General features: G+C 33.9%; 1 protein-coding gene across 1 annotated transcript in view; it reads left to right on the forward strand.

Annotated features, from left to right (window-relative positions):
- Window positions 1–22125, forward strand: part of LOC146000001 (luciferin 4-monooxygenase-like) — a 45030-nt gene that overhangs the window by 20844 nt on the left and 2061 nt on the right. The window contains exons 8-12 of the mRNA XM_083137302.1: window positions 750–864; window positions 17600–17649; window positions 18544–18645; window positions 18901–19026; window positions 20826–20991. Coding sequence (XP_082993428.1) covers window positions 750–864; window positions 17600–17649; window positions 18544–18645; window positions 18901–19026; window positions 20826–20991 — 559 coding nt within the window. The remainder of the gene's footprint in view (window positions 1–749; window positions 865–17599; window positions 17650–18543; window positions 18646–18900; window positions 19027–20825; window positions 20992–22125) is intronic.

Genomic DNA, 22125 nt, shown 5'->3' on the forward strand with positions numbered 1-22125 from the left:
TACGGACGGTACTGCAAACTTGCTAGCAGTGCTGAATTTCAGTCACGATTCTCTTCCATTGTATAGTAACCTACTTACTATAAAGAGTCAGTGCTTGGGTGTCTATCTGTTCAGTCCACAGTTCTCAAATAAAGTTCCCACACAATGTGTGATGTAGACAATTATATTGTACATACATACAACTTCATCGAGTCCAGCCTCCCCGCTCTCTAACAAGCTACCGGTTAGTAGTGTCCCGGATTTTCACTTATGAAATATAGGAACCGTAATTGAACCAAAAGTTGATCCCCCCACCCCTCTTACGTGAGCTATATATACGCCCATGGCTGGGAGGTTCCTTCGACTCTGACTTTCTTTGATTGATTGGTTTGGTTTATTTTACTTGGATTTTCTGCCACATTTGGGTTAATTACCCTTATGAGGATGGGTGATGATATGATGAAATTGAATTCTGTCATAGAACTTGAGACGACAGTAATATAATGGAACTTCCTTAAGGTGGTAGTGGTAATGTTGTCAGGTAAAGAAAAAGATGAATCATGATTACACGAAACAGTGTGTGGATGCCGATGGAGAACTACTATGACTTAAGTGTGTAGACTGAAAAAACTGAAACTAGGTCTGTACTGATTTATTTTTTCTTTCTTGTGTTCAAATGGATCTCATCTCTCGGACTTTCATCTGTCCCAAACAGATTTAAGTGATGTAACAGTATTTATTTTGCTATAATGCTTTATTTTATTTTTCAGAATTACGGATTGTCGGAATGTATTTCAGTCGCTGACTGCTCCTTATTTGACAAAAAGGACCCCATCAAACGGTTGCCTAGAGTACGGGACGAAGGCGAGGAGGACTTGGCAGACGGTAAGTCTACCACGAAGATTCGACTTCCATAGACGCTGATTTCCTCGCTTCATTACCTTATAACTCCCGATTTTCGCACTCGTATGCCTAAAATATATTAACATTTTTCTTCACAATGGTTTTACAATAAAACATTTTAAGTAACTTGTAACTTACAAAGTGATTTAAATTATTTCATTGGAATTTTTCGATTAACGCAGTCAATTTCATATTTCTGACAAGAACAGGATATACTTTCTGATGAAACGTGACAGTGACATTGATAGTTCTACTATCTCTTTTATATATTTCTCAAGAGTTATACACTTGATTTTACATCATTAGACAGTATAGTACAAATTAAATAATTTTGGATGTTTTCAAGTTTATAACAAATATACCGGGTGAATCACCTAAAACTTGCACCCCAAATATAATAACAATAAATATTGAAAAAATGCTTATATAGGTATATAGGTATGAGAAGGACTCATGAGATTAATGGACACAATACGTTGAACTACGGCCTCCCCCATGGCGCAGTGGTAGCGTCATTGCCTTGTAATCAAGGGGTCCCGGGTTCGATACCCGTTGGAGGCACAAGTGGTTCGGATCCCACTTTAAACTGTAGGTCCAGTCCCGATTAGCCTTACTGTGCATAAAGTGGACTTAAAACACCAACTCAAACCAAACCAATACGTTGAACTACGTAAGGAAATACGGCTTTCAACACAAACTTACTTTTTTTAAAACGGAAACCCCATATTATTTTCAGCTCATTTGAAAGTACGGAAAAAATCATTAAGAATGGCGTTTGTTACATTGTAATACGTCAAGTGGTTCTGAAGTAATTGTAACGTGAAGTTGAGCGCAGAAGGTCAGAGGCGAAGTGTCGGGTCTTCGGGAGATGCGGCGATGACTAAGCAAAATAATAAAAAAAATTGCTTTTTAAATATTTTAGAGAAGAAATAAAAAATAAGTCAGAATACTCGCATATTTGAGCGAAATTTGTCACTCGACGCCATGAAACAGCTAGAAAAATTCAAGAGATTCGCTAAGTTTAGCGAATCGAAAGGAGAGCCTAGTTTTACCCCTCGTGCCCAGCCCTCCCGCTACGTTTCCTATTGAGTGCAATGGTGTCAGGCGGGCCAACTCATCGCAGCAGGTCTGCGAATCCAAGGTCCTTCTACCTCTTTTCCCCGCTCTTGAAGGTCTGGTCATAAGAGGCCATTTTTCAGCCCCCTTGTTTACAAACACGGCAGACTTTCAGTGACGTCAAAGTAAGCAAAAGCATAAATTTCCCCCCGGTTAGTGCTAGAAAGAGCTGGGAGTGAAAAAAGCAGTTCTTGATCCATTGTATTTCCTTCACAGTATTTCTCCTTTTCATTTTTTTTCTTTCTTTTGATCCTGCGGTTCAAATATCGTTCTCTGAAAATAAAAAACACGAAGTACTTCAATGTTGTTTTGTGTTTACTATGCTTACGAAAGACAAGACTGATCAAGATTTTTGTTCTCGAGGTGACAGACATACTTGGACAGAACGTTTTCCCTAACATCACACTAGGGATGGTCAACAACGTCAGGATTCCGGAAAATTTAAAATCTCGATTCGGAAATTTTACTCCCCGGATTCCGGAGAGAGACGTTTAACAATTTTTCCATTTTTCGGGTAGAATTTAAGAAAGTTTAGTCTTCCTTATTTTACGATCATATACAACGTAGAAGAAAATTAATTTGGCCATCTCTACTTCACACGTCTGTACGAACACTGTTATCATCATTATCAATGTAAATCTTCCCTCCTCCTCCTAGGTTGAAAGATTGACCCTGATGTTTGGCAAGTCTTGCGATGACTACTTAAAAATGTCATGCTTCACCACTGCAGAAGGTGCATCCCCACTATGCCTGTCGGCAGAGCCGAGCGCAAATGCCGTCGTGCATACAGCCTGCATGCTTGTGCTGCATTTTTCCTACACTCGCCATAGAGAAGTATCATCTCGGCTTTTTCAGAGTTTGAAAATACTATTTTCTCAGCAACAGTTCTGATGTACGTACAAATGTCTGGTTAATCAGTGTACTTTGTTAGATATTTGCTTTATTTCATAAATTTGTTAAATCAATTAGAACGAAAGAAAGAAAAATGTACAAGGTGCAAAGTATAAAAGTTGAAAACTTAAAGATTTGTCATGACCAAACGCGAAGAGTTCATTGTTCCGTTGTACTAAAAATTATGACGTAAATGAATGAACGCAATAAAAAAATACAAATATGTTAATGCACTAACCATTATGAACAAATGTATAAATATTTGTTAACTCATTCATTCATTCATTCATACTTTATTGGTTTTAGCTGTTATACCAGCTCTACACCAAGTGTCCTAAAAATATATCATGCATTACACTGTGACACAAATTACAAATTTTGAATATATACAGTTTTCTTATACATAATTTATCTACATCATTATCATACAAATTTAAAATTGATAATAAATACAATTGTTATATCTGGTGACTATATCAAGTTACACATTTTGAATATTTACAATTTTCATATGTCTATATTAATATCATGAAAAAATCTACAAATGATAAATACAATTGTTACATCTGGTGACGATATTAAACAGGATAAAGAAGTTGGAAGAGGTATTCCTTTTTTTATTAGATTCTTGAATAACATCTCCCTTTGAGTGGTATAAAGTGGACATTGAAATATAACATGATGAGCATCTTCCTGATTTAGATTGCACTTGCACATAGGTGAATTTACTAAATTAATTTTACATAAATGGCGATTTAAACGTATGTGACCTGATCTCAATCTTAGTATTAAAACTAAAAACTTTCTGGGTATATTAAATGTATAAAACCACGGAGCCTTATTGTTTAAATTTAGTACATTTTTATATGAATGACCTATATACGTAAATTTTTGTTTGACCCATATCTCCCAATCTTGTTGAATTTTGTTTTTAACTCTTGGTAACATATCTGTATATGATAATAATATATTCGTTCTGTGATCCATAATTCTTGCTTCTTTAGCATTTTTATCTGCCAGTTCATTATAATGAAACCCTGAATGTGCTGGTATATATGCAAAATGAATTGTCCTTCCCTCTGTAGTTAACTTACCATACAATCTTATTATGTAAAGTACCAAAGCTGATGCCTTATATAACTTTTTATATGAAGATTGCACACTGTACAAACCACTTTTAGCATCTGTTAATATTAATATCCTTTTATCTGGAATATTATTAATGTACATCAATGCACGATATATTCCATATGCTTCTGCCGAGAAAATAGAACACTCTCCAGGTAGTCTAAACTTCTTAATATTTCCATTTGAAGAGTCAATAAAAGCACATCCTACTTCTTCTTTATTTTTTTATGCATCTGTGTATATGAATCTAAAATTCTCCCAATTTTGTAAATATAATTGAATATTTGCATAACTTGTTAATTAAACATTCCTTACCGGTATTTGATCATATGAAATTTCATAAATTGGATGTTTGTATGCGTTATTATTGTAGAAAATAAATCTTGAAATTCTATTTTAAATTGTAGGAAAGTTGAATATTGTCCCTTTATTTTGTTCTCTTGATATAAAATCCATTGGTCTTGCATAAGTTTATTTACTGGATGTTCTTGTGTTTCCCAGCACTTGAAAACGAATTTATTTGTAATCCATTTGCATCTATACTTAAAAGGTTTTTCTATGGATTCTAAAAAAACTCCTACATTGGGAGTTGAATTGATGAGACCCAATGATCTCCTCAAGACTTTTCTTTCTAAACTATATATGTTAGATAGAATTCTTTCTGTAGCATTTCCATATATGCTGCATCCGTATTCTAGCTTAGGTATAAAAAAGTTTTTGTAAAATAAAAGCATTATTCTTGGGTGAGCACCACAATTAGTATTTCCTAAAATTTTAAGCATGTTGAAAATTTTTTCACCTTTAGCTTCTAAATACCTTATATGATCCATCCACATTAATTTTCTATCAAAATTAATTCCTAAATATTTTATTTTATTTTGAAATGGAATACCAGCAATTTGTGTCAACGTATTTGGATATTTATGTTCACTTTTGTTATTAAAACATACAGCTGCTGACTTGTTCTGTGATATGATAAAGTTCATTCTCTCCAGCCAACATTTCACTTTATAAAAATTATTTTCTATTTTCTGAATACCTTCATATGGATTACAAAATGATCCTAATATACACAAGTCGTCTGCATACTGAATTATTTTTATTGTAGAATTATGAAATTGAAATATTCCTCTCATATATATATTAAATAATAATGGACTCAGTGGACCTCCCTGAGGTAATCCTTGTGAAGTGGTACGGGGCCCACTAAGTGTGTCCTGAAACCAAAATAATATTTTCCTATTTATCATCAAGTTCCATATTATCTTCATAATTATTTTCGGAGTATTTGTCTGATTTAACATATCAATTAATATATGAGGATCAACGCTATCATATGCACCTTGTATATCTATAAAGTGAGCAAATGTATATTGTTTCTTATACATTGCATTTTGAACATGCAATGTTAATGTTGATAATGCATCAATACAACCCTTGTTTAGCCTAAAACCGAACTGATAGGGATAAAAATATTGTTCTTTCTCAAAATACCACTCTAATCCTTTTAATAATAATCTTTCAAATATCTTCTCAATTGTAGGAGCCAACGTAATAGGTCGATATGATTCAGCTTCTTTCGGATCTTTAGTTGATTTAAGTATAGGTAGTATCAAATGTGTTTTCCAGTTTTGTGGCACATTTCCACTTCTCAGAATATTATTATAAATATTTACAAGTACTTTTAATGCATTGTCCGATTGATGTCCTATCATTTCATACGTTATTCCGTCGTATCCTGGAGCAGTTGATTTTATATTACTTGGAATTTCTCTTAATTCTTGCAATGTTATTTTTGAATAAAATTCATCACTGGAACTTATATTATTTATAATCTTGGGTTTTTTATTTCTTACATAACTAGGTGTAAACTTTTTTTTCAAAGTGTTCTTGCCAAATTGTTGTTATAGGTGAAACTCTAGTTTTTGTCCTTTTTCCAAATTGTGTTTGTTTTAACAGATGGTGATAATGATTCACAGAATTCTTCCCATGCTTGCCTTTTTGCTTTATTAAAGATACGTTTTGCTTTAGCAATTACTTGTTTTAAATTTATCCAATTATTTGGCAAAGGTTGTTCAGCAAATATTTCAGACAATCTTATTCTTTCTTCTTTTGCATCTTGACACTCATCATTCCACCAACTTATAGTAGGAAGTTGTTTTATTATTAATTTTCTTCCGTTTGGCTACAATATCCATTGCATACGTTATTAATAGTAAATAACGTTGACACGTTATGTTTTGTTCCTGTTTCATATCTTCCATTGAGATATAAGAGTCCAAAATTACAGAATATAATTCCCAATCGATGTTTTTAACCTGCCACCTTCTAATTGCTAATGAATATATTTTAGGTACTGAGTGTGCATCATTTAACAGTGTAATGAAAATTGGCAAATGATCACTACCCCTATTCACAAAATCTACTTCCCAAAACAATTTATTTATTATATTATTTGACACAATAGTTAAATCTATGGCTGTTGGTGATTTACCATTCCATGGATAATGAGTAGCTGATCCATCGTTCATGAAATGTAATGATCGATCACTAATCCAGTCGAAAATACTACATCCTAATGCATCTCTATAATTACAACCCCATGCTTCATGATGAGCATTCATATCACCTGTGATAATGACATTGTCGTGGACATAATATAATAATTCATTAAAGTGTGTTACTTTAATATGTTGAGATTTATAACTCGATGTTATAAATTGAAACTATTGTACACTCTAATGTGTTCATCTTAATTTTCACTGCTATTAATTCTACATTAAATAATTTTATCAACCATAATGATTCTGGTAATGTTACTCTCTTAAATGTTATACTTTCATGTATATATAAACCTACACCTCTTGTATCTTTAGTATGTAAATTAGATATTAACTCGTAATGAGGTATTTGATAATATTGATGCTGTCTACCACGAAATTCGGACAAACTCAATATACCTGGATGATACTCATCTATAATTTGTAATACTTCTAATCTTCTAGCTGTAAATGAATTTATATTTCATTGCACTATAAAAGACATACCTATTTATCCTCTTTTACAAGTTTAACTTTCTGATAATATTGCAATTATCTTTCCTCTAATTTGTTGCATTGAAATTAAAATCTTCTGTTTCTTCCTGGAATCATTTAAATCACGAACTGATTCAATCAAGTCTGGTAAAAGGTCCAACAATGACTGTCTACAAGAAACTGATTTACGATCCGAATATCTTCTGCAATTTATATTGTCCATAACTTGTTCTTGCTTACTATAAGGGGATTCTCTCAAATATACTGGATATTTGTGTTTTATTTGTTCTTTTTCTGTGTCTGATGAGGATGAAGAATCCACATTCACATCCTTTTTGTTTTCCCGTGGGAGTTGTACAATACGTCTTGTAGCCGTTTTCATAATCTTCTTTGGAGGTGATGTAACAACTTTGCTGTATTGTACTCTCATTTTTTGACCACTATTCTCTTTTGATATTTTCTTTTGTTCCGCCTTTGAGTTACAAAACTCGCACAATAACTCTCTCTGCCCTCCTTGCAACTATCACTTGTTGGTGCATTCTTCTCATTCATATAACTATTTTTGATGGGAGGGAATTCCAATCCGCTTCTTCGAACAGTTTCATGTTGAAATTGATCCCTAAATAATTTAATTTTTTGTTCACATGATATATTTTTTAATTATTTCCCGTCACCATAGCTTTTGCTTCATAGTATGAGATGTTTTTCTCGGCCATAATAATTTGAATTTGCTTTTCATCCTGATATTTTAAGCACATTTTGTTGCAAGCGTTATGATCTCCTTTGCAATTTATACATGTTTCACTCATTTCGCAGTTTCCTTCGTGATAATCTTGGCCACATTTATAACACAACTTTTTACCCTTGCACTGTTGACCTGTGTGAGCAAATCTGAAACATCTATTACATTGCAACACTGGTTTCACACGTGGCACTACCTCAACTATTTGTTTTCCAACTGGTACGGTATTGTGGTAAAACTGTCCCCTTAAAAGTTACACATAGGACTTGAGTAGGTTCAAGCTTAAATGACCCATCATTCCGCCATATTTTCTTCTTCATTCTTTCCATCTTAGTCACTAGCACTGGGCTTTCTATACTTTTTTCCAAATACTGCATTTCAAATTCTGTGGGTATTCCAAACACAAGGCCTTCCTTCTCCACTAAAGATTTAGGAATTCTGGCATTTACTCCTAACTTGTCTAATAACACTTTATTTTTCACAAAGTTATTAGCTTCTTGTGACGTGTTGAATAATGCTCGAACTCTATTTCGTCCACTTTGATCTACATACTTTACTTTCACATTATTATCCATCAACATATATCCAACTTTAACTGGATGCAAATTTCCTAACTGTTGGTTTCTACTTTCTATTATCACTAAATAGGGTTCGTTGGCACCTATGTCATACTGGTATATTTTTTCTTCATGATTGGTAGTGTGTTCCATCCTAGAACTTTTGTTACCCATTTCATTTTGTATTGTATTGTTCTTTCTTTTATTCGGCCCATTTACTTTGTGTGAAATGTCCATAACATAATTTACATCATTTTCTTCATGTTTTGAATCAGATGATATTATATCAATATTATCACTGGTTATAGTATTATTGCATATAGCACTATGTCCGTCCTCAACAATATTGCTTCCCTTTTGATCCATTATGATAAATAAACGAGACAGTTAAAGCACATCTCTAATACAATCCAAAGGGATATTGAACGTCTTAAATTGTAATCGATTTGATTATTATCAATCAACTTTTGTCCTTTTCTATCACAATAGATAATAATCTAAACACTGCTTAATCTTACTACACAAGTCCTTCAATTAAATCCACGTAACATTCGATTCAATCTAGCGAACAATCTTGCTTATTGAACCAATACGCCATTTTTTCACTTCACTCGGTTAACTCAGAAATATTTATCAGAGGGAGATATCATGGAAATTAAATGGAAAAGAGATTTTCATGGTGGTATCGTTTGGATTCTGTGTGAATAGCTTGTTGAATTGTTTGTTTTTCTAATTTGAGATCTAATTAATTGAAGTTTGATTTGAGAATAATAGTTCTAGAGTTACAAGATTCAATCTCTCTATACATTTTACATTTGATATGTGAAAGAGAAAAGCGAAATAAAAACGCTTGTGATTTCCCAAGATGGCTCAGGATGTGAAGATTAATGAAGAAAATGTAATGCAAGCAAGCCAGAGTGAAGTGAATGTGATTGTACCTGAACAGTTAGCGGAAATGGAAGTTAGTGATAAGACTTCTTTCAAAAGAGGTCGATCTAATGAAGAATGCACGGAACCTGAAGTGGAGAAAAACCCAAAAAATCCGAAAGTAAGTGCAAGTACAAAAGTTGGTGTTGCCAAATATAGAAATGAGGCATATGATATATCTTTATATTATGAGGGACATCAAGGCCATATATCGTTTTGGTGGACAGTACATTACCTGGATCACAGAGCTTGAATACGGTAAAATTAGGATATAATTTGTGTAAGGAGAAGGTTGATGTTGAATTCGTTAAACAAAGTGGTTTGAAGCAGGCAAAATTGACATTTCGCACAGCATATGATGCAAATAAATTTGCTAAAAATGAATTCATCAAGGAAAAATACCATTTAGAAGCCAGAATCCCTAAAGGTCTATTAGTGAGAGAAGGATTAATATATGGTGTACCTACCGACATCCCAATAGACGAGATAATCGAAGACATTAGAGCTGAAGTTCCAATAATAGATGTAATAAGGATGAAGAAAACTTTTTCGAATGAAGAGGGGGAAGTAAGGCAAGAACCTACTAAACTGATTAGTGTAACATTCCAATCTCAACAGTTACCAAAAGAAGTGAAGTGTGGAGCCAAATATTTGAAGTGAAGGCAAAAGTAAGATCTGTGATTTTATGCAAGAAATGTTTCCGTTTCTCACACTCACAAACACAGTGTAAATCCTCTCCCGTGTGTTATCGATGCGGACAAGCAGAACATGGAATCTGCAATGCCAGTCCTAAATGTATTAATTGCAAGGGAAACCACTTATCTACCTATAAGTCTTGTGTAAGATGGAAGTAAGAGAGAAAAATACAAAGGCTGATTGCTTATAACAACATCTCCTATCAAGATGCAACCAAACAAGTAATTTTTGGAATTGATCCACGAAATGAACAGCGAACATATGCGACCTCTGCTAAAGACTTTCCTAAATTGCTAGAGATAAGAAAGGAATCAATAAACAAGGACAGCCCTTGCACATCAGAAAGTCCTACTACAAACAGATTTAATTCTGTTACAGATTGGGAAAATAGAAGAAATGACACATATCTGAGTAACCTCTGTTGGAAGAAAGTGCCACCAGAATCTAACCGGTCTTATGAAAGTTTTAAAAAACAAAACGGGGAAAATTTTAGACTGCATTCTGCTTCACAATTGAGGAAAACAATTAAACCTGTTTTGATGAAGGACAAAATTAAACACAAGGATCCACAAATTGCGTCAACATCATCAGCAGTGGCTGATTCAAGTGAACCTGTGAGCACGACGTGTTCCTCTAAGGAACAGGATAGAAAATCAGATTCGATTGGACGCCGGACAACAGCGGAGAGTCCTTCTCAGAAAGAATCGCTAGTAAATCTGCTACATCTAATAGCTGAACTTACCACAACAATTTCAGTGAGTGATGATTTATTATATATTAGGAAAATAATCTTAAAATGTAACGAAATTTCTGTACAAATTTTAAAACTAATTCAAGACTTACAAGATTTCGGGGACACCCCTTAATTTAAAACAACAATGTGTTACCAGCAAAGAAAATTCTTGCCACTAATAATACATTGAAATTTAAGATCCTTCTCTGCAAGGAAACTTCAATTAATTAAATTAATAGATGAGTGTCACCCGTTAATTATTTGCGTTAGTGAGGTATGGGGTTTAAAATCAGAAAATATTCATATTGCTTACTATCATAGTATATTAAATGATTATAATGTAGGAAATAAGGGTGTGGGAATTTTTGTTCATGAAAGTGTGCCATTTCAACAAATTCAGTTTAATTCAACACATGATTTATTTTCCAAATATAATGTAGAAGTGGTCGGTATAAAAATTCAGTTAAACAACTTACTTTATAATATTATTAGCTTGTATATTCCATCTCATTATACTTCGCAACAAATACAGAGCTCTGATCTAAATTCTCTTTTATCTGGCTTTCAACATCCCTTTATCATAACAGGAGATTTTAATTGTCATAATACATTGTGGGGTGATCATAGAATTGATACTTTGGGAAAGACAGTTGAAGATTGGATATATTATAATAACTTGACAGTTATAAATGATGGATCTGCAACACATGTTCCACCAAATGGAAACAATATGTCCTCTATTGATCTAACTTTAATATCTGATAATCAGTGTTTTGATTTTGTGTGGGAAATAGACTTTGATTTACGAACTAGTGATCATTTTCCATGTTTCATCACGCTAACATCATCTAAACAATTTCCAAAATTAATAAAACAAGAAAACAATTCGTAAGTGGAGCGTAAAGAGGGCAGATTGGATGAAATATAATTCAGTTTTAGACTTAAAATTTTCAACTAAAGAATATCAAAACCAATATACTTACCCAATATGAAAAAATTGTGGATATAATAACTCAAGTTATGGATTATGCCTGTCCCCGACTGAAACCACAATATGATCGAAATTTTCCTAAAATAGATTGGTGGAATGAAGAATGTTTTCAAGCAAAAAGGAAGCGATTACAAGCATTGAAACAATTTGTAAGTGCTCCTTCACCTGCAACTTTGATAAATTTAAAACGAGCTACTGCAAAATCTAGAAAAGTATATATAAAGGCTAAGAGATTTTCATGGCAAAAATATTGAGAAGAAATAAACCCTAACACAAAATTAGACGTCATATGGCGCAAGTTCAGATCACTTAGAAAAGCACATGTAAGTCGGACTTTACCTTTGTCCACTGAATGGAAAACCGATTTTATTAATAAAGTCATTCCTACACCCTTTACATCAGCCTGTGAACCTCCTAATATATTCTACACGTTCTCATCTATATCCAGTGACGTGCACTGAGGAGTAGCTAGTCTAGCAGAGATAGATCAATCAATCTCAAATCTCTAATTATTTTCAAATAACAATATTTATTGTTTTGTTGAAGACACAGTTCATATGCAACAATTTTTTTTCACGCGCTTCTCGTCCCTCGGTGCGTTCAGCGGCCTAGCTCGCTCTTTCTCCGCTTCACAGTTCCAGGTAGAAACGGGTTTTCGAAGGGAAAGGGAAGATTTCTGTCTCTACCTCCCTTGCCCCCTCGCCCCCGCTCCAATGGTTGAAAGCCCGTGCTTTCAGGTCCTCCAGTCTATCTCCTATAGGACAGATAGGGGATTGAATTTCCTTCGCTTCCTTTGTAAATCCTCTTAAGAACTAAGGGGAAATTTTTCTGCAGTACTTCTGTTCTCTGTATTTACACTACTTTTTACACGTTGTACAATATGTATGTATAATATGGGATGTACTTTTATTATTTATGCAATTGGAACGTCTTATGTGCAGACAAAAATGTTATGCTTTTTTAAAAAATATGGAATATATAATGATTAATTAACAAATATTTGCTCACGCTCTCCCTTGTTCTCGTTTTAGTAGTGTTTTATTTAAATATACTAATCTCTTGGCCTCCAATAAAAAAAATGGATAAGCTAAACAATCATAAATACGGATGTATTTATTTGAGCAAGTGAACGCGCGTTCTAATTCTTGTTGTTGGTTTGGTTAATTTTACTTCGCTTTTCTGCCACATTTGGTTATCGCGAAAATGAGGATGAGTAATGATATGATGAAAGTGATGAACGGACCTCACAAAGAACATTTCAGGTCGGAATTCGTGACGAGCGTGCATTCTTGTTCTTATGTGTTGTACTCTGCCTGCAGTGAATAATGAGAAAATTAGAAATGAAAAATGTATCCCAGAACTGAAAAAGCCAAATGAATATAATTGAAGAAAGTAGAAAAATGGTTTGTTTAAAGGTGTGTTTTATTACCCATCGCTTTTTCTAGCTGTATAGATTTAATCGGAATAAGTAGCTAAGAGCTTTGAAAGTCGTGAGGGACAATCATAAACAGAGAATTCTAGGCTCCTGATTTCACAGTGCCCTGCAGATGCACTGGGAAGAAATTATTTGTATTTTCTTCTCTCTTCCATCGCTTTACCTAATTTCTGCCATGACGATGAACGTTGAATAAATTAAACGGGTGAAGAGTGGTTGCAAAGAAACACTCATGCAAAGGCCAGGGCTGGAGTCCGGATCCTTCAGTAACGAGATCGTGAGATGCGGAAATTAGGGATATCAAGCAATGCAAATTTTTTGAAAAAAACGTTAATCATATATAAAGATGGTATTTCAAAAATTCAATTGAAAATTACTACTCAGGAAAAATGCAGTTTGCTTTACCGATACCCACATATCCGAATGGTTAGCGCCTTCCTCACATGTTTGTTGTTGGCCGACCTCCGTGGGGAAGTGGAAGTTGTCCCGGATCTGTACCCGATGGAGGCATATAGTGGTTCGGATCCCACATTAAACTATAGGTCTAGTCCCGATTAGCCTTTCTGTGTATAAAATGGACTTAAAACGTCAAATCAACCAACCGTGGGAGAGTGGTTACCAGAACGCGCTACAACACCAGGAGTTCCGGGTTCGAACCCCTACCTGGACATGGGTGTTCTTTGTGTTTGTCACTTCATTAATTTTTTCGTATCATCTTCGCGATTAACCAAATGTGTCAAAAAAGCGAATCAAATCAAATCATTCATTGAGTGATTGTTTGATTTGGTTTATTTTACTTCGCTTTCCGCCATTTTTGGCTAATCGCGAAGACGATACGATAGAATTGATGAAGGGACACACAAAGATCACCCATTGCCAAGCCGAGATTAAAATCCGGCATCTCTGGCTCAGTAGTCAAATCAAATCGTTTTTTATTTTCGAAAGTGGGTGGAAGTTATGTGTACAATTTTTTGTACTTATTCCTAACTTTGCAATTTTTCCTGTATTTGACGTTCTTCTTTTAGGAATACTGGGTCCTAAAAGGGAGGGGGGGATTATGACCCGTTGGGCACGCCACTCACTGCTACCCCAAGTGTCGACGTCACCGCACGTCACTGTCTACATCAAAATACTCAAAGGGGTTCACATCCTCTATCACTGTAAATGAAATTCATGAAATTCTTCAAGGGTCTAAAGATTCTGCTCCTGGCATTGATGGAATTACGTATTCTATGGTACGAAATCTTCCACAGAATGCACTAAGCATGTTATGTAAAATTTTCAATCAAATATTCCTATCGGGTAAAATTCCCGTTGCATGGACCTCTCAAATTATTATGCCAATTCTAAAACCAGGAAAAAAAACCTTCGTTGGGTCAGTCATATCGCCCAATAGCTCTAAGTTCCGTACTGGCAAAAATTTTCGAGAAGCTTTTATTAAAAAGATTAGAGTGGTTTATGGAAGGTCAAAAGGTATTTTCTCCCAGACAAATGGGATTTCGTAAAGGTTATGGAACCCAGGATTCATTAGTAACATTATCTTCTCATATTTATAGCGTTATTAAAAGAAACCAATCAGTACTTTCAGCCTTTATTGATATTCAAAGTGCATACGACAACGTAGATATTACTGTTCTATTGAGACAACTTCAATTACTAAAAGTGCCCCATTTTATACTCATATTGACATGGAAATTGTTATCTAAAAGACAACTTTATTTTCATTTTGGTTCAGAAATGGTAGGTCCAATACATATTGGACAAGGACTATTACAGGGAAGTCCTCTTAGCCCATTATTATTTAATGTTTATTTATCAGATATTAAAACAATAATAGATTCCCCATTTCAGTTTCTACAATATGCTGATAATGTATGTATATATTTAGACTCAAACAATCACTTAAATGATTTTTCAATGTTTGAAGATAAATTAATAGAATTTAACGAATGGTTAAAGCAGAAAAAAATATCAATATCTTTAGAAAAGTCCAAAATAGTGGTATTTAAGCATAAGGGTCTTCAAAATATTTTCAACATTATTCCTAGGAGATTACCAATTCCAATTGTTTCACAAGTAAAATATCTAGGTGTATACTTTGATGCTTCATTATCATGGCAGTATCAAATAAATATGATGAAAAATAGATCCGATAAAATATTTCATTTATTTAAAGCTATGGCGAGTACCAAATGGGGAGCACATCCTACCAGTATGCTTATGTTTTATAAGAATTATTATCGAGCAGTATTAGATTATGGGTTAATGGTCTTGTGTAATCTTCCAGTAACAAAACTTTCTCCACTAGAAGTCCATCAACGAAAAATTCTAAAAAGATGTTTGGGATTAATGAACAGTACTCCTAATGTAGTGGTATATATGGAGTCAGTAGAATGTTCGGTTTCTGTGAGGATAAAGTTAATCGCAATAAAAATGTTATTTAAAATTCAACATTCACCATGGCATCCTTTCAATGATGTTTTATTAAATCTTTTAGAGCTGCATGATTCAGGAATAACCAATGATAAATCAGCTACGCTTTGGGTACAACTATTTAGTAAATATCATCATGAATGTAGTCAAGTACTCATAGCAAGAACATTGCCAGTGTACTCGTTAGAATTTCCCACACAACCAATTCAAAATTGATATTTCCCGAAATATAATCATTCAGCTGAGTTTAGAGAATCTTGGGAAGACTTTTATCACATATATACAGATGGGTCTAAAACTGAAAGTGGAGTAGGAGCAGCTCTTTATGATACTGAAAGAAATATATCAAAAATGTTTAGGTTACCAGTGGAGGCATCCATATTTACAGCAGAAATATATGCGATATATCAAGCTTTGATTTATATTGGTACAGTTCCTGAACAGAAATTTCTAATACTAGTTGATTCGCAAAGTGTTTTACAAGCAATACAATCTAATTATAAAAATTTATTTAAAATATCACCATATGTCATCAATTGTATTCGTGCAACTAATAGCTTAATAAGCAATGGAAAAGTAGTTCATTATGTGTGGGTAAAATCACACATTAATATTTACGGAAATGAACAAGCAGACAGATATGCAAAACAAGCTGCTCAATTGAATGAAACAATCCAGTTACCATTGCATTACACAGATCTTTTGCCGAGGGTTAAGAAGAAAATTTTTGAAGAATGGAACTTATGGTGTAATAATTCATTACAAAGTGTTGGTGAAAGTTATCGTCCTTATGTTGATTACACTAGGGAAAAACCTTGGTTTTATGATTGTAAAGGTTCAAGAAATGCAATTGTTTTAATAAATAGACTAAGAAGTGGTCACGCGACAACATATCATCATTTATTTAAAATACACATTTTGAAATCTCCGAATTGTGACTGTGGTGATTTAAGGGGTGATGCTCATCATATTATTAAAAGATCTTATATAAAACTTTGTCAAAAATTAATGTTCCTTTTCCCATTAATATGACTTCAATGTTGTATGCTCCAGATGTTAGAATTGGATATGTTATACTTGCTTTTTTGAGAAAAGCTGATATAAAATTATAATAATTTTTTGTTACTGAATGAGTTAATGTAGTTATATAAAATTTTATTTAAGAGCGTTTATGAATTTTGTGTGTAAAATTTATCAAAAATGTATCTTATGTACTTATAATGTATGCTGGGCATAAACAGCCACCTGTATAGCTGTAAGTCCAATAAATCTTAGTTGAGTTGAATATTTATCAGAACCTTTTGTAACCCGCAGTTGTTGGAAAGTAACAACTTTCCTATGCACAATGCATGGTAGTATGCAGAATAGTAACATGTTTGTTACGATACCCAAATGACGTCAAAAGGGGGATATGTATGTTACAATATACGAATCAACTTGTTAGAATGTTTGTTTCAAGCGTCAACTTCACGTTACAATTACTTGAGAACTACTTGACGTATTACAATGTAACAAACGCCATTCTTAATGATTTTTACCGTACTTTCAAATCAGCTGAAAATAAAATGGGGTTTCGATTTTTTAAAAAAGGTAAGTTTGTGTTGAAAGCCGTATTTCCTTACGTAGTTGAACGTATTGTGTTCATTAATTTCATGAGACCCCTCATACCTATATATCTGCAAAAGCAGATTTTCAATATTTATTGTTGTTTATGAAATATTTGGGGTGCAAGTTTTAAGTGATTCACTATACGAGAGACTTAGATTACATTATTTGGAAAATATTTTATTAATAATTTCTTAAATCTCCTGGAACAACAAAAATGAAAAAGCAGCAACATCTTTGGGTTGATAAAACAAGGCTATTGTGGAGACCTTTACATGTAGCTTTGACTATTAGGAAAACATTTAAACTGAATATTTTGCTTCCTTTAATTCTTAATGTTGACCACTTGTGGTTCTTTCATATGGCCTAGAATTGAGAGATCTAATAATAAGGATTTTTCAGCTATGTTTATGTGTTTCTTATTCCAGAGGTCGAATACATACACACAGGAAAATTAACTCCATACTCTCAAGCCAGGGTGAGTGTAACATATAAATATATTTCGTACTAAACGACATCAGGTAAGTGTTCACTACTTTACAGATTCTGCTAAAATTATCCAGTACTTTTTTTCTGAAAAAGTGGGGAAAATTTTAAAAATTTTAAACTTTCATAATCTCTCAAAAGCTGGAAAGACCCTTGGTTCAAAATACTTTCTATCGATTTAAGAGTAACTGTCAACCAGAAACAGGAAACGCACTACACTACTCGACTGCGAATCAAAACGGAAAAACAACCTAATTTTGTATTCACTAATATAGGTTGCTCCATGTTTTAATTAATGCATTGTGTTTCTGTTATTTACGCCGTTTTTTACCTCCCTAGGTTAATTGCAACAATATAGATGAATAGAGAAATAATGAAATTGTTTTGGGATCAAACCCAGGTTTCGAACCTTGGGTCTTTGCTTTGTAATTGTTGAGGCTGACTTCTTTCTGTTTAACACTCTCATGGCCCCCAATATCCTATGTCGCCGAACGGGGTTTGTTAGTCTTGAATGTTAATATTACTCTAATACAAAATTTTCAGAATATGTTTCATAGGGGTTGTATTGTCAGTTACACAGTACTACTGGCTAATCGTTCTTTCTGTCTAAATCTTCAGGTTCAAAACGAAAATGATGATCGGAAAAGGAGTTACGTATATATAGTCTTTCTTTTGAGGTCACTCTTATATTTTGCTCTATATTTCTGCATTTGACTTTCTTTACTGATTTTATTATTATTATTAAATGAAATGCTGGACTAAAAGGGGAGTTGTCATATCACCAACTTTGCTCTTGGTCAAGATACTGTAACAAACAAAGAATTCAATAACTTAATAGTAATTATAGTAAGAATTTTTCCGTTCAGAAGACCCTTTACTTTTCCAGATAGTGGATATTGCAACGGGAGAGGTCCTGGGGCGCAATAGGAAGGGAGAAATTCAGGTGAAATCGCCTGCCGTAATGAAAGGGTACTACAACGAACCAGAGGTGAGTTCTCTCCCTTTTGCTGTTATTTACTTACGATCTGTTCAACACCAGAGATGCCAAGAGACACATAGAAGTGAGCCCTTTAAACAACATATTAAATACTGTAGAATTCAATGCTAATGGTATGATCTTGGAATAATTAAAGGAACTTTGTCGTTGAGAGAGTAGCAAATGTTCTTCCCAGTTCTTTGATAACATAACCACTGAAAAGTAGAGAAGGTTGATATACTTCTAACTTTTTCTTAACTCTTGCAGCTAACGACAGAAGTGATAGACTCAGAGGGCTGGTTTCACACAGGAGACCTTGGCTTCTTTGATGAGGAGAGCAATCTCTATGTTTTGGAGAGGATATCCAGCACTTTCAAGTACCTCATGCACTTAGTAAGTTTTAATTTGAGTGTTTCTGACTGATTGAATGTTTGAGGCTGCATATATCTCTATCACAAACGTTGCAAGAGATAAAAACCTGTTTATATTAATAAAGATAAGATACTGAAACCGAAATAGTTTATTCTGGTCCCGTCATTTTCAAAATTGGCCGCCGATTCAGAAATCAAAATTTTTAAAAACTCTGTTCCCACAAGTCTGATGTAAAAATATGGGGGTTATTCCTGAGTAATCAAAAAATAATCGATCAGGCAATTCGATTATCGCAGGTACAATATGAACTTCCGGTTTGACCAAATTCCCAATGTAAACAAGTGGGATACAGATTACATTCGAGCTTATATCGTTACAAAAGATCGCATACAGACTGGATCACTTGAAATTTGAAAGCGACAGAGAGAACCAAAAGTAAAAATTTAGAAGTTCCCGGAAGCTCTAGATGCAGATATAAAGTAAAATATTAATATTTTCCAAGACTATGTTGATCTTCTACAAACAGTTTCGTGTTAAGACTTCTGTAGACTGAAATAAAGCTTACATAAATAAACATTGAAATACTTCAATTTTACAACAGTAAAATGTATAATTTTCTACATTGTGTACTCTAACACAGCCCCTTTAATTTTATCGTATGGCTTGGAGAGAGCGTCGTAAGAAACTTTTGTAGGGGATAAAGACCAGTAATGAATGTAGATTGGTAGAAATAATAATAATAATAATAATTACAACTGTTATAAACGTTATTGTACAATAAATAATTACTAAACTAATGAAAAAAAGAAATTTTATTCGAAATTTATTATTATTATTTATGTATTAATGCTTCTCGATCTACAAGCCAAGTGCATATCCAGCACAACAGTTACAATACTGAAATGCACATTTATTGTATTTTATTATTAACTTTTGGAAGTGTCGTTCAAGAAAAGACTTTAGAAGTTAGTAAAAAATTTGCTAATAAAGTTTACATTGATTACATTAAATTAACTTAAAAACATAATTTTTGGAATACTGAATAAATAGTTCCAATTTTCAACTATAGTCAACACATGTGCGTTAGACAATTATAATTTTCGAAAAACGTAAAATATTTTCATTTGATTTACTCCGGTGATTATAGCGTCGACTATAGAGCCCATTCCCTCGTGTTTGTGTCCAGTCTTTTCGCTTTACTGCACGAATCCACTGATCTTTTCGTATCGTATCTGTCTGAAAACTATGCATAGATACCCGAGAAAAAAAAATTGTTCCCAACCTCGTGTTGTAACCGAAAGCCAAACAATAATTGTTGCCTTTTCTTCAGACACTGCCTTAACACCTTTGAACCCCATGTTATTATATTCAAAACCGGAAGTGAAGTTCCCGCCCGCAACAAGGAAGCACAGAAATGTGAACATCCTGCCAATAGCCCCCATAAAGAGATCAGAATTGTTTTAACCATGTGTCTCTTTGGATAAAGCTGGCTGGAATCTCAGAGTTCTGTACTGATCAACGAGCAGTAAATAATGTGCTGAAAGAGTTGGTAACATTTTTGTTTAAGTACATACGTATTTATGTACTCCATATTCTAAGAACAACGCAGCATTTTTAATATATCCCTAAGTTAGGATGTTTTTACTGAACAGTTATAATTTGATAATGTGCTTCCCCACATCAACATTCTCCTTGCATCAACTCCGGCGCCAGAATACATTGTTAATAACCAGAGAAAAACTAGTGGGAAGATTAGAACTGATGATTAAAAAACAACATATTGCTATTAATGGCAGAATGTGGTTTGTTTCATTCTCCAGGTGTCCCCTGTGGAGTTGGAAGGAATCCTCCAGCAACATCCAGCCGTGTTCATGGCAGGAGTAGTCGGAATCCCTCATCCAGAGTGCACACACCTTGCAAGGGCTTTCGTGGTGAAGAGGCCTGGCCATGATGTCACAGAAGAAGAACTCAAGAAGTTTGTGGCAGGTACATATCGCTTGCTAGGTTGGATGGGATATATTTTTATTTTTGGAAAAGGCTTATTCTTCTTTTCTTTCTTTTAATTTATTGTCCTTGCCTTTAAAGCGTAATCTCATTTATTACATGCATGCACTCGTTTTCCCCGATTCTTTGGCATTATACAAACGACACAAGCTATACTTACAGAAAGATTAGGGGCGACTAAACTGACAGTAGCACCACCCCCTATGTAACGACCAAAAAGGAGGATAGCCCAGGATCGCTAACAGCAAGCGCTGCCTATGGCCCAGTGCGTCTAATAAGGAGCGCAAACGTAAGTGCTTCGGGGCGTCTAATTGAACACAGTGCTAACGAGGGACGGACAAACACAAAAGCTCACGATGTTCTCCTCGTCAGAGGTATTAAATCAAATTTTGATCACTAGGATCAGAAAGGAGATACATTTCTGAATTCATTTGCTCACTTATTAACTTTCCTATAGAAGCATGTTCTTAATTATCTTAATTGGCTATTTACAACATTTTATTCACTCCGTCTATAATTTTATACTCTTCCTTTATATATTTTGCATTTACTATAATATATAATATATATAATCACTCTTCTCCGCTCCTAGTTTCTACAATGAACTCTGCTCTTCTTTATATGACGCCCTGCCATCTATCGTTGCTCTCGGGAAACAGGTCTTCCTTGCATTTTTCATTGTGTCGTCGGAACTGACACTATATACTTCTAATAACTTTTTTAAAAATAGTATCATAAATAGCATATATGACATTTAAAATATGAATCTTTCTTGATGCATAAATATGTGGATAATTTCTTATGTTCAAATACGGAAAATGCACAAATCTACAAACAATTAATTATTGTGAAATAGCAGCGACATCTTTGGGTTGATAGAACAAGCTTATTGCGGAGATCTTTAGGTTGGAATCTGAGCCTCTGCTCTGGGGTTTCAAAAAACTTATATTTCTAATTCAGTTGGTAGCCATATCAGAAAGAATTTAGAAAGAAAAATAAATATAATGTGGTCAAACAGCAGAAGTGAAGAATGGTAAAACAAAGAATATTTAATATCTTACTTATGAATCGAAACGCTGTGCCATGCAGTTCAAATTAAGATTAGCCTTCCTACGT

Source organism: Lepisma saccharinum, chromosome 16 (assembly GCF_977018435.1).
Source record: "Lepisma saccharinum chromosome 16, izLepSacc3.1, whole genome shotgun sequence".
Classification (NCBI taxonomy): domain Eukaryota; kingdom Metazoa; phylum Arthropoda; class Insecta; order Zygentoma; family Lepismatidae; genus Lepisma; species Lepisma saccharinum.